General features: G+C 38.1%; 1 protein-coding gene across 5 annotated transcripts in view; it reads left to right on the plus strand.

Moving 5' to 3' along the window:
- The first annotated feature begins 3,068 nt into the window (after window positions 1–3,068).
- Window positions 3,069–12,147, plus strand: part of LOC107707872 (carnitine O-palmitoyltransferase 1, liver isoform-like) — a 21,077-nt gene continuing 11,998 nt past the window's right edge. Inside the window, exons 1-10 of one of the 5 annotated variants that reach the window (XM_016511982.1) lie at window positions 3,069–3,520; window positions 3,769–3,800; window positions 4,458–4,619; window positions 4,728–4,870; window positions 6,473–6,644; window positions 6,741–6,845; window positions 7,265–7,402; window positions 8,227–8,304; window positions 9,718–9,825; window positions 10,644–10,728. In XM_016511982.1, coding sequence (XP_016367468.1) covers window positions 4,479–4,619; window positions 4,728–4,870; window positions 6,473–6,644; window positions 6,741–6,845; window positions 7,265–7,402; window positions 8,227–8,304; window positions 9,718–9,825; window positions 10,644–10,728 — 970 coding nt within the window. In that variant the 5' untranslated portion in view covers window positions 3,069–3,520; window positions 3,769–3,800; window positions 4,458–4,478. Of the gene's footprint in view, window positions 3,801–3,865; window positions 3,950–3,976; window positions 4,055–4,457; window positions 4,620–4,727; window positions 4,871–6,472; window positions 6,645–6,740; window positions 6,846–7,264; window positions 7,403–8,226; window positions 8,305–9,717; window positions 9,826–10,643; window positions 10,729–12,147 lie in introns of those variants that run through there. The other 4 variants (XM_016511980.1, XM_016511981.1, XM_016511983.1 and 1 more) reach the window with 4 other exon arrangements.

The following is a 12,147-nucleotide window of genomic DNA, read 5'->3' on the forward strand; positions in this document are numbered from 1 at the left end:
TGAATAAATCGTCCGGTCATACATAGACTATCTGGTTTCTTTGCCCATGTGCTCACACATCCAAAGCACGCACACAGAAAAAGCTATTTTAAATGCATCTGATTGACAGATAAATCATGGTTGATCTATCAGCCAGATGCACGTAAAATGCATGCGCTTTTATTTCAATGTTGTTTTTAATGTTGAGGTTATTTTAGCTTCGTACATTTCGTTTAACTGCACTGTTAAAGAGGGTTTTTACCATTTAACTGAACTATGTGCATGTATTTTAGACACTTACATTGTTCTTGCTCCATCCATGCAATAACTGCATCCTTCTATCAACCGAGTTTCTATTTACTTATACTGCAGTGTAATATCGACGGTATGATCCATTTCAGGAGCTGACAAAATTACGCTTTAAAATCAGAGCATAGCTCACATTCACTAAAATACTGAAACGCTAATGTTCGTAGTGTTGGGTCGTTCTTGAACGATTCGTTCGTTTTGAACGAATCTTTAATGTGACTCGGGAAGAACGAGTCGTCTCGGGGAGTGATTCGTTCAATCGCGCATGCGCAACATCCTATAGGTTCTGTACTGGAATTAGTCAAGTAGGTCACCTGGTTCGAGTCTTCGGGGTTTTCCGAGTGGGATTTCCTGCACATCATACGTTATTACTTCTACTTGGCCGTTTTGGACTTTCTGCGCGAGAGCGCCCTCTGGCTTCGAGTATGAATGAAACATGCACTGCATGAGAGTGTTTAGCACTCCGTAATGTTCATATCGTCTCGTTTTGGATATGAATAAATCGTCCGGTCATACATAGACTATCTCGTTTCTTCGCCCATGTGCACACACATCCAACGTGCGCGCACAGAAAAAGTTATTTAAAATGCATCTGATTGACAGATAAATCATGGTTGATCTATCAGCCAGATGCACGTCCAAAACAAATGAATGTCATCTTCTTCAGAAGAATGACAAAAACAGCAACTCACTTCAATGTCTGACTTATATTTCCTAAGAAAGACTTTAGTTGGGTAACATTTGTGAATCAACTTAAATGTTATTTCTTTTACTTTATTGGTAAGCAGATATCTATGAGGCAAGGTCCATACTTTCTCCCAAGGTATATTTTCCACAATGCTATTCCAATAAGGTATTATGAGGAATAGTTGTTATCTCTCTCTGAAAAAGAGCTCTAATTTTATAGTTACTTTTTTGTTGATCTGTAGAAAAGCAAACACTTCCGATCATTGTGTCAGATAAATTCAGAGTGTAAGTGCATGGCCATGGAAGTGTAGTACCTTGCAATAGAAAAGACACACCAGAGGGAATGGCATTGAAAACAACGGCATATTCATCAGCAGATACAGGAATATTATATTTCTGTAAGAAATCAGAGTAGTTGTAAAGTCCGCCATGTGAGTTAAAAAGCTATCCAACTAAAAGAAGATTGTTTTCGAGCCAGTTGTCAAAGAAAGGTGATTTATTCTTGTAAAGAATATCCTTATTGTTCCATAAATAATATCTGTGCGGAGAAAAGTTGTGTTTGTAAATTAAGGACCAGGCCAAGAGCATCTGCTTATGGAAATTAGAAAGTTTGATAGGGATTTTTAATACATTATAATTACAAAATAATAGGAAATTCAGACCACCAACTTTAGCCATCACTATAATGTTGCTGCTGATTCAAAACAACGCCGGTGATTGACAGTCAAAGCAAAGCGCGGTTTGAATGGCCCGCCCCCGCAGCTGAACTGGACGCTTTGATTGGTTTTGCACCCGAGTCAGACCTGTCTGTTATTGGCTGAAGCGCAGGGCTCCACCCCAGAAGTTTGAAAAGTGACCGTCAAATGCCGGCTCGCTGTTTCTCCATCAGCGCCTTCTTTGTCCATTTTTTTTGTACTTTTGGTGAAAAATAAATACAGCGAAGTTGAATACTTTAGTTTTATTCTACTCAAGTAAAAGTAAAAGTACCACAATTTAATTATACTCAAGAAAGTAGAAAAAATGTAAAAATTTACTCAAGTACTGTAACGAAAGTATTTGTAATTAGTTACTTTCCACCTCTACTACTCTATAGCCCTATCGTTTTCAATGCAAAAACAAAATTAATACAGATTTACTCATTTAACGTTAACGGATCGCCAGGTAGGCGTATAGTAGTAACAGACAGACAAATATAACGGTGTCCTGTATGGAAAGATGTTTCCCAGCTGACCTCTCCCATTTTCACCTGTACAAGTGAACAGAACTTTTTCTTCTTCTTCTTTGGGTTTTAACGGCAGCTTGCATCCTTAACGTTGCATTACTGCCATCTTCTGTATTGATTGAACAGAACACTGACGGTGCGTCCGAAATCGCGTACTGCTTAGTAGGTACTACATTTTAATTTGAACGTACTACTCGACCGTTAAAAAAGTACGTTCTATATAGTATGAATGAGAGTAGTATGAATGGAATTCGGACGTACTACTTCCGCCATGTTGATGTTGTCACGTGACATGCGTCTTCACAACAGCGCCAAAATTTAAAGAGCCCTCACTAATGCGCAAACATCAGCAATGTTTCACGTAATTCTTACCGCTTTCATCGGCGTTTTAACGTTGATTGGATCAACAGCTCAGAGGAGGCGTCGGTCAGCTGCTCGCAGATCACGCCTTCGTCGACAGCTTGTAAATCATTTATCAAATAAGGTAAGTACAATCACCTATTTAGCTAGCAAATTTTACCTCAGAATAAAAAGTCATGTCTGTGAACACCAAATGTCTGAGAGCACAAAAAACAGAGAAATATAACCAAGGAAAACATGATTTTGTGTGCAATTCGGATATTTTTGCATTACACTTATTATTTTTTGATCCATGACCATTGTTTGCTATTCTGAAAACTTTGCTTTCATTTTTAAATTTTGTGCAATATAATTTTACTTACGTTTTTAAATTTTGGTTTCACGCTTGCTATTTTTTTTTTATATCCGTGACAGCAATATATTTGGCGGGAATATGATCCCATACTAGACGCGCTCCTCCTCCAGCACAGGGTGCGCGCACTGTTCACGTGCACGGCTCGGCTATTTTCAAGATCTTTTGTACTCTATAACGATTCGATACTATTGATAGCTTGCGCTTTAAAAAAAAAATGTCAGACTAACAGTATTGTGTAGACGTGTTTTCCGGATGTTTCGCTGAACTGAAAAGTATCTGCACTGCACTATGCATCATTTTTGGGTAATCAATTTAAATTACATTAGAAATCTTCGAGTATTGGCCAGTTCCGTAATCCTATTATCCCCTATTATTGAAAGTCATCAGTAAACACCCTATGGGGCTGTGGTACACATGCTTTGTTTTGTCTCATCGTAAAGAAATTTATACAGCAGGCAGAAGGTCCACTCAGCCTTCACTTCCGTGTTGGGCACGCGGTGAAGCACGTGATTCCTTTATGCGCTCCGATCGGTTACTTCCGACATTTCTCAAAAGATCTACCTGGATGATGAAGGTCAAACCCTAATCTCTAACCATAAAAATCCAAGGTATTTGATGTTGATATTATATTTAAATAAGCCTGTTTGAAGGCTATTTAAAAATTTTATACCATTTTGTTAGTACAGCTTTTAGCCATATGCTCATTGGAAAGTAGACGGTCTATAGTAGTGCTCTGTTTAGTAACAGGCGGGGAGAAAAATCTAGAAAGATAAACGTTGCTATTCTGAACTGGATTCATCGTGCCATTTCATCGAATGCATGTCCGATTGTACAATTAATTTGATCAAGTTTACAGGTCTGGCCAGGAGAATACATAATCAAAAGACGGTAAGTCTAGCATAGAGTTGACATAGATAAATTCGTCATCGCGGACGTAAATAACAGTCCACCGGGTTAGCCATATAGCTCACTGAGTAAACACACATGCAGATAACAAATCTAGAGCAGATTTGTATTCAGCAGGACCTGATTCAAAGGTGTTTATGTGTCATTTACGATTATATTGTCTCATTATCTGTATTAAATCGCGTGATTTAGTTATGTTTGGTAGATAGAGAAGGAAAAGGTGGCCACATCATCAGGTCTGTATGCATCGCTATGTGCAATTTTCCAGATTAATATTTAGCTGTTTTTAAAAGCTCTGCAAGATCGAAATAGTCTTCTTAATATGTAATAAGCCGGTGTGATTTGAATTTGAATGGGTCAGCCAATGATGTAAGTCCTCAGCCATGTTCGGTTTAGAAATATTAATGACTTCATTATAATTCGGAAAGTTACAAGAGTATTGTGCTTGCTTGTTAAATACGAAGGCAAGGAAGTAATTAAGTATTAGTTAGTCGTTGGATGGTCATTTATTAGCAGCAGGTTATAACATATATAGCAACGATTTTTTTTGTAAACCGCAAAATGACTGCATGTTACAATAATTTGTACTTTAAGCTAGTCACCTCTTGTTTTGTACTGAAGAATTTTGTTCTTTTACAGAATTGTTAGTGGTGATTCAGAATGGCAGAAGCTCATCAGGCTGTGGCCTTTCAGTTCACTGTCGGCCCTGATGGCATTGACCTTCAGCTCAGTCATGAGGCCCTTCGGCAGGTCTACCTCTCCGGACTTCACTCCTGGAAGAAGAAATTCATTCGCTTTAAGGTACTCGGAGTGTGTTTCTTACATTTTCTGTGGAATTGTTACCTTTTCAAGATCATTTGTAGATTTAAAACCGGTCTTGGAGAATTCGTTTTGTCTTTGTGCCTGCAGAATGGGATTTTGAATGGGGTTTACCCAGGAAGTGCACCAGGGTTCGTGCTGGTGTTGGCAGGGTACTTGGGAAGAGCACATTATTTAAAAGTGGACCCTTCCTTAGGCCTGCTCGTCAAACTTTGCAAACTTGTCCCAGTCAGGTATGTCTAGTTTATTTGTGCTGTATGTTATTCCATAATTCAATAAAGTGCCTGTGGAATGATGTTTTAAATTACATTAGTATGTATCAGAGGTTTTTCCTCAGTAAGGCTCCTCTGAATACACTACACTACTTTTGTACATAGTTTTGCCCCAATTTGCAATTTGGACGAGTCAGAGCCAATCTGCAGATTTTGGGTAGTTGGAGTTGACAGATTTCACAAAAAATTGCATAGTGTATAATAGGCACTTCAGACTACAGCTGTGCCTGAAATCACATATATGTAGTATGGATATGGGTAGTATGAATGAATTCGGACATACTAAATCCGCCATGTTGTATTGTCACGTGACCTACCAGCATCAGTTGTGTTGCTTTACAGCCACTCAGGAATCCTCTTCTCTGGCCTTATTGGGTAGTGAAGTGTACATCGTATACACAATTAAGTATATCGGCAGTCATCCTGGTACCTTTGACCTACTGAATACTATGAATTCTGTGGAAACTAGTTTCTGCCACTAAATAAAAAAAATATTTTTTCTCAGAATTGTGAGCTTACATCATTGTGAGTTATAGTGTCAGAATTGTGAGGAGATATAAACTTACAGTTGCAAGTTATAAAGTCAGAATTGTGAGATATAAACTTGAAATTCTGAGAAAAGGTAAGAATGGCAATTCTGACTTTATAACACATGAAAGAAAACACGAAAAATGTCAGAATTGCGAGATGTAAAATTGCAATTGTGATAAAAGGCAGAATTGTGTGAAGTCGCAATTAAGTTTTTTTTATTTTTTTTATTCCATGTCGGAAACAAGTTTCCATAGATTCAGACATAATACTCTCACTCTCATAATAATTCACACACTGTTTTCCGCCTATTATAAAGTATTATTATTATATAGGAAGTAGGCATATTCGGTAGGGATGTAACGATTAACTGCGAGCCGGTTGAAAATCGATTCAAATATGTGACGATTCAAATCGGTTGAGATGCTAAACAAATCGCGATTCATTTAAGGGTAGTTTATGAATCCATGTCTGAGGGGAACTTGCTGTCTTTAGAAAAGTTTAGATGCAGGGCTCTACAGTGCGACCATTTCAGTTGCATTTGCGACTGAAAACTACTGCATGCTACTATGAAATTTTTAGGAGCACCAGTGCGACTGACCAGATCATCATACTTGTGATTGTTGTCCAAGCAATAATAAAAGGACACATTTAATTTATAATTTGTCTTAAATCTCATTTTGTAAAAAAAAATAATAATAAAAAAATCGTGAATCGAATCGTGAAATCAAAATCGTGAATCGAATCGAATCGTGAGTTGAGTGAATCGTTACATCCCTAATATTCGGAAACAGCATGCTTCCATCCAGTTGGGGTAAACCTGTTTAATATTTTGAGACGATTTTAGAACAAACAAGTCGTGTTTGGACGACTTACAAGTCTGGTGAGTGATTCTCAGTCATTTACTATATGATGCACAGTTTTTCTCTGGAACCAATTACAAAGTCAGCAAGTGTATGATGCCTAGTGTTTTAACCTCTTCAGGTTTTAAAAGTCATTTAGAGTATTCCAGCCTTTATTCTTCTCTTTTTGCAGTAGGTACATGTCTACACAAAATCAGATGTTAGTTGGAGGTGTCATGGTGGGCACGGGTCTGTGGATTGCCATCATATTCAGCATGAGGACTGTCCTGAAGGGTCTGCTGTCCTGGCACGGCTGGATGTTTGCTCCCCATGGCAAAATAACCTGTCAACTTCGGATATGGCTGGTGTGTATTTGTGATAACTGTTTTCTGGAACAGTTTATGCTCACTAATCCATTCTTGGTTGTTTTGAACTCTTTTATTTGTTCTCTGACATTGCAGATCCTAGTGAAGTTTTTTTCTGGCATGCAAACACCAATGCTATACAGCTTCCAGAACTCTCTCCCTCATTTACCTGTGCCATCTGTGAAGGACACCATGAGTAGAGTAAGTTATTCATCTTTACAGCAATCAAATCAAAACTCCGCTAAATGCTGTTTTTATTGAGATGTTTTATTCAGTTATATACATGTCAGATTGGTAAGCCAGGAATAGCTGCACTTCGTTTAGTTTTTCCAATGTGAATTTTGGTCACTTGTTTTCAGAGTTAACTTGCTCAGGTGATTATCTACTGATTTTGGAGGTAGGTTGCACAGCGTGGATGAAGTGAGTTAACTTACTAAAACATGTACGCTGTTCAGAACGGTACTAGAAAAACAAAACTAGCTTAGTTGCTGGCATTCATTATGAATATGCTTGGATTTCAGTTAATACTAATTTCTTTGACAAGCTTGGCAGTGAGATTGTGCTTTAAGGTGTGAATTTTAGCTGGGCTTTCTTGTTTTCTTGAAATGTTGGGTCTGTAGTATCTTGAATCAGTTCGGCCACTGCTGAGCGATGAGGAACATCAAAGAATGCAGAGTCTTGCGCTTGGTTTTGAGAAGAACCTTGGACCAAAACTTCAGTGGTACCTCAAGCTGAAGTCTTGGTGGGCCACCAATTATGTAAGTAAAACACATTTCTCAACATATCAGTGACCTTTCAATGAAGAACTGCAGCAGGAGTTTACGCTCTTGCATTATGTTGTGTGATATTTTCTCCTTGATGCGTCACAGGGATGCAGACTGCTTGCATTTTAGCAAAGTTTGACAAATATTTACAAATATTGAGAAAATATTCTAAAATTTGACAAATTTCATGTGATTTGTGCATATCTAAGTAGTTCATTCTAATTCACAACTATATTGTAAAATAGAATAGAATAGAATGCATTAATAAATAATACATATTCCATCTTTTAAATGGCAAGCTTAATATTTAATCCTGTATACAAAGACACACACTACCATTCAAAATTTGAGGTCAGTATTTTTATTTTATTTATTTTTCACTTTTTATCAATGAGGATGCATTAAATTTATTAAAAGTGACAGTAAAGACATTTTCATTGTTACACTTTTTTTTTTAAATAAATGCTGTTCTTTTGAACTTTATATCTTTAAATAATTCTTAAAGAAATTGTGGTTTCCACAAAAATATTGAGCAGCATAACCGTTTTCAACTGTGATGATAATACAATTTTATTTTTGAGCTTTAGATTTTGAAATAATGGGGTTAAACTTTATTTTAAGAGGGTTTCATTGTTACTTTAATTATATATTTTATTACAGAGTAGTAGCATTAATTACCAACTTACTATAGGGTTAGGGTTAGAAATTGGGTTTGGTGGTCTAGGGTTAGTTGCATATAATTATGCATAATTAACTGTTATTACTATTTTGCTGTTTTATCCTTTTCATCTCTGAGTTTGCATCACTGTGTGTTTCAGGTCAGTGACTGGTGGGAAGAATATATCTACTTGAGAGGTCGTGGGCCAATCATGGTTAACAGCAACTATTATGTAATGGTAAATAGTACTTGCCAGCTTCACATGCATATGCAGCCACAAGGTGCAGTGTATATATACAGTGGGTATAGAAAAGAATCACCCCCCTTTAAAATAAGCTAATTTTGTTGCTTTGCAGCCTGAAATGAAGATGGACGCAGTTTTTGTTTTATCCAGCTGTATTTACTCAGTGCAACTTATAACATCCAAGTGAAAGATATAACAGCAACATGTCAGAAAAAAAACCAAAAAAAAAACAGAATGACTGAGTTAGAAAAGGATCACCCCCCTCCTAAAAATGACTTTTAAAGTCAATCAGGTGTATCTAATCACCTTCTCAATGGCACACAAAGCCATTTGACTTTCAGCTGTGATCAGCTGTGGTCATTTTGATTAGCTCAGCATGAAAAGAGCTTTCCTGGAGCATTTCAGTCCTTGGTAGTGCAACTGAAGCAAACAATCAACTATGGGTGGCAAGGCACTGTCAAAAGATCTCCGGAATAAAGTTGTGGACATGCACAAGTTCAAAGGCTTCATCAATGCCTAGAAGCACAGTGAAGTATATTATTAAGAAGTGGAAGGTATTTGGTACAACACAGACCCTCCCTGGATCAGGACGTCCCTCCAAACTGGATGAAAGAGCCGGAAGAAACTGGTCAGAGAGACTACCAAGAGACCCTACAGCAACTCTGAAGCAGCTGCAGGAATTTATGACAAAGAGTGGTCATTGTGTGCATGTGACAACAATATCACTAATTCTCCACAAATGTGGTTTGTATGGGAGGGTTGCAAGAAAAAAGTCACTCCTCAAGAAAGGCCACATGCAGTCATGACTGAGCTTTACCAAAACACACACCTTGAAGATTCTAAGACAGATGAGACTAAAATTGAATTATTTGGCCTCGACACCAAACTATATGTCTGGCGGAAAAATCCAATCCAGCTCGCCATCCAAATAACAGCATTCCTACAGTAAAGCATGGAGGTGGTAATATCCTGTTATGGGGTGTTTTTCTGCAGCAGGGACTGGAGCAATTAAACCCCATTGAAAATCTGTGGAATGACTTGAAGACAACAGTCCACAAACGCTCACCATCAAACTGAACTGAACTTGAGCAGTTCTGCAAAGAAGAGGAGGCAAATATTGCAAAGTCTAGATGTGCAAAGTTAGTAGAGACATACTAGTAGAGGCAAAGTTAGTAGACAACAGACTAAAGGCTGTAATTAAAGTAAAAGGCGGTTCAACAAAATACTGACACAAGGGGATGATCCTTTTTCCAACTGTGGTGATTCTTTTCTATACCCACTGTAGATATATAATAGTTGGCTAGCTCCATACTTTGTAGCAGTATGCAGAGTTTGACTAGATCATATTTTTGTTTGGTCTCAATTAGATTATACATGCATTCTTGGTTTCTTTTTTCCTCTGAACAGGACTTTCTTTACGCCTTTCCTACACATCTGCAAGCAGCAAGAACCGGCAACGTCATTCATGCAATCATGATTTACAGGAGGAATCTGGACCGGGCTCAAATGAAGCCGGTTAGACAAGCTACCATATTATATGGCATCTTAATCATGTTTTAATCAGCCTTTTTTTTTTTTTTTTTTTTACAATTTTGTCTCATAATAAAGAAGAAAAAAAATGAACTTTAGAATTTAATGGCCCAACACTGTAATAAATTCTGCCCTCGATCACAAATAAATGATTAGCACTATATAACCTTAGGCCTGTTACTAAGGAGATTGATCTCTTTATTTAATCCTGTGAATGTTTCTATATTTCATGCCTCCTGATCATATAGTCAAAATGGTGCAGCTTTTTGCACTAATGAACAGCGTTCCACTCTGTTCTGCCCAGTGGGAGCGGCTATTTAATACATGCCGCATCCCAGGCCAGGAGACGGGTAAGAGTAGCCAGTCTGTGCACCATAGACCAACTTCTGCCTACTCAACTGGTCATGTGTCATGAGTTAATTTTGATTAGCAGTATAAATAGACATGTTCCCTTTCAAGGGAACGTCGAACTGCGTCCTCTAGGGGTCGCTATGGGGCATATGTTCATATGTTGACAGTTTATTCTTATGCACAATAATATAATGACTTTGTAATGACAAGCTGGTGACACAGGGCTGTGCTGCTTAAAATCCCTCTCCATTCATTCCATTCCCTTCCTTTTATTTTATATAGCATAATTTTTCAGACTAGGACCCCAGTCAGTCTTCTTATATCCTAATGATTGCATAATTCTCTCTAGAGCGTCCAGTAGTGATTTGTGACCCTTATCTCATCTGTTAGCTTTGTTTATCACTAGTTCCTCCATCCATCTTTTATTTGACCTCTTTCTCTCTGCTTCACAGTTAATGCTTCAGAACACCATCCCTATGTGCTCCTCCCAGTATGAGCGTATGTTCAACACCAGTCGCATCCCAGGCATAGAAACAGGTACTGAACACTTGACTGTCTTTGCGGCAAATTCAAGTTATATGGCAAAGTACTTTCAATCCCACTTTCCATTGCGTGCACAATTAAATCTGCAACTGGGAAAGATAACAAGCTATGATTGCTGATGGAAATACTCCAAAGGCGTGGATTAATTATTTTGGAAATATATTGTTGTCGTGTAATATATTAGGTTACAAGTGTAATATGCCATACTAAAGCAAAGCCCCTTTTGTGCCTTTATATTAAGGAATTATATGTCACAACACTCCCTGAGAAATTCCATAATGGATTCCTTTCGCATCACAGATCTGCATTCAACTTCATGCATGAGTTTTACAACACTCACATTTTTATTTCATGTTCCTTTATGTCAGCTATAGCGCAGTAGGGCTGTAAAAAAAAAATTAGATTTTCGAATATTCATCGAATTGAAAATAAAAATCCACATTCTAATGCAAAAACGTTGCATTCGAATTTTAGGTGTGCGTTAAAGGGTTAGTTGTTTATTACGTTTGAAATATGGATATTTATCTTTAAAAAAACGCATGGATTCGCTACAGGAGGCCTTTATTCACCCCCCGGAGCCGTGTGAGGGACATTTTATTACGGATACGCGCACTTTATTTCACGTCTTCTGAGCTGTTGACAACCAACACCCGCTTACCTTGTTTCCTTTGCTCCTGCATTTCTCAGAGGCACGCACACGACGCATACGTCTTACGTCATCCGCCTGAACGTCTTCCGCATACCACAGTCAGCGGAAGTGAGAAAAAAGTGTTTATTACGTTTGAAATATGGGTATTTATCTTACAAAAATGCATGGATTCGCTACAGGAGGCCTTTATTCACCCCCCGGAGCCGTGTGAGGGACATTTTATTACGGATACGCGCACTTTATTTCACGTCTTCTGAACTGTTGACAACCAACACCCGCTTACCTCCATTGAAAGGCTTGGAGGGGCCAGGACAATTTTTAATATAACTCCGATTAGATTCGTCTGAAAGAAGAAAGTCACATACACCTAGGATGCTTCGAGGTTGAGTAAAACACCCATTTTTGGGTGAACTAACCCTTTAAGGAGGCAGCCTTATCAGTGGCGCACGAGATGCGATGACAATGTAAGTGTCATTGCATTTTAATGTTTTTCTTAGCCTATCCAGTTGAAGCCACTAGATGCGGCGCTGCTGCGTTGTTAATTACAAATATTGAGGGAAAAGAGAACATCAATGCGGAGAAGATGTTGTTTACGTCAAAACTGAAACCAAGCCGTTCACACAGAACGCATGTTTCACACATTTTCTAGAGGGACATATATCATCGTTGCACTCGCACAAAGGAGCCTCATGTTCAGAAAGCCATGTAAAATTAATGCAAGTTCAACTTTGAAAAAACATAACTCGAGACTTTATGGCGGGGGT

This window comes from Sinocyclocheilus rhinocerous, unplaced genomic scaffold (assembly GCF_001515625.1).
Source record: "Sinocyclocheilus rhinocerous isolate Xijiao unplaced genomic scaffold, SAMN03320098_v1.1 scaffold2340, whole genome shotgun sequence".
NCBI classification, from domain to species: Eukaryota; Metazoa; Chordata; class Actinopteri; order Cypriniformes; family Cyprinidae; genus Sinocyclocheilus; species Sinocyclocheilus rhinocerous.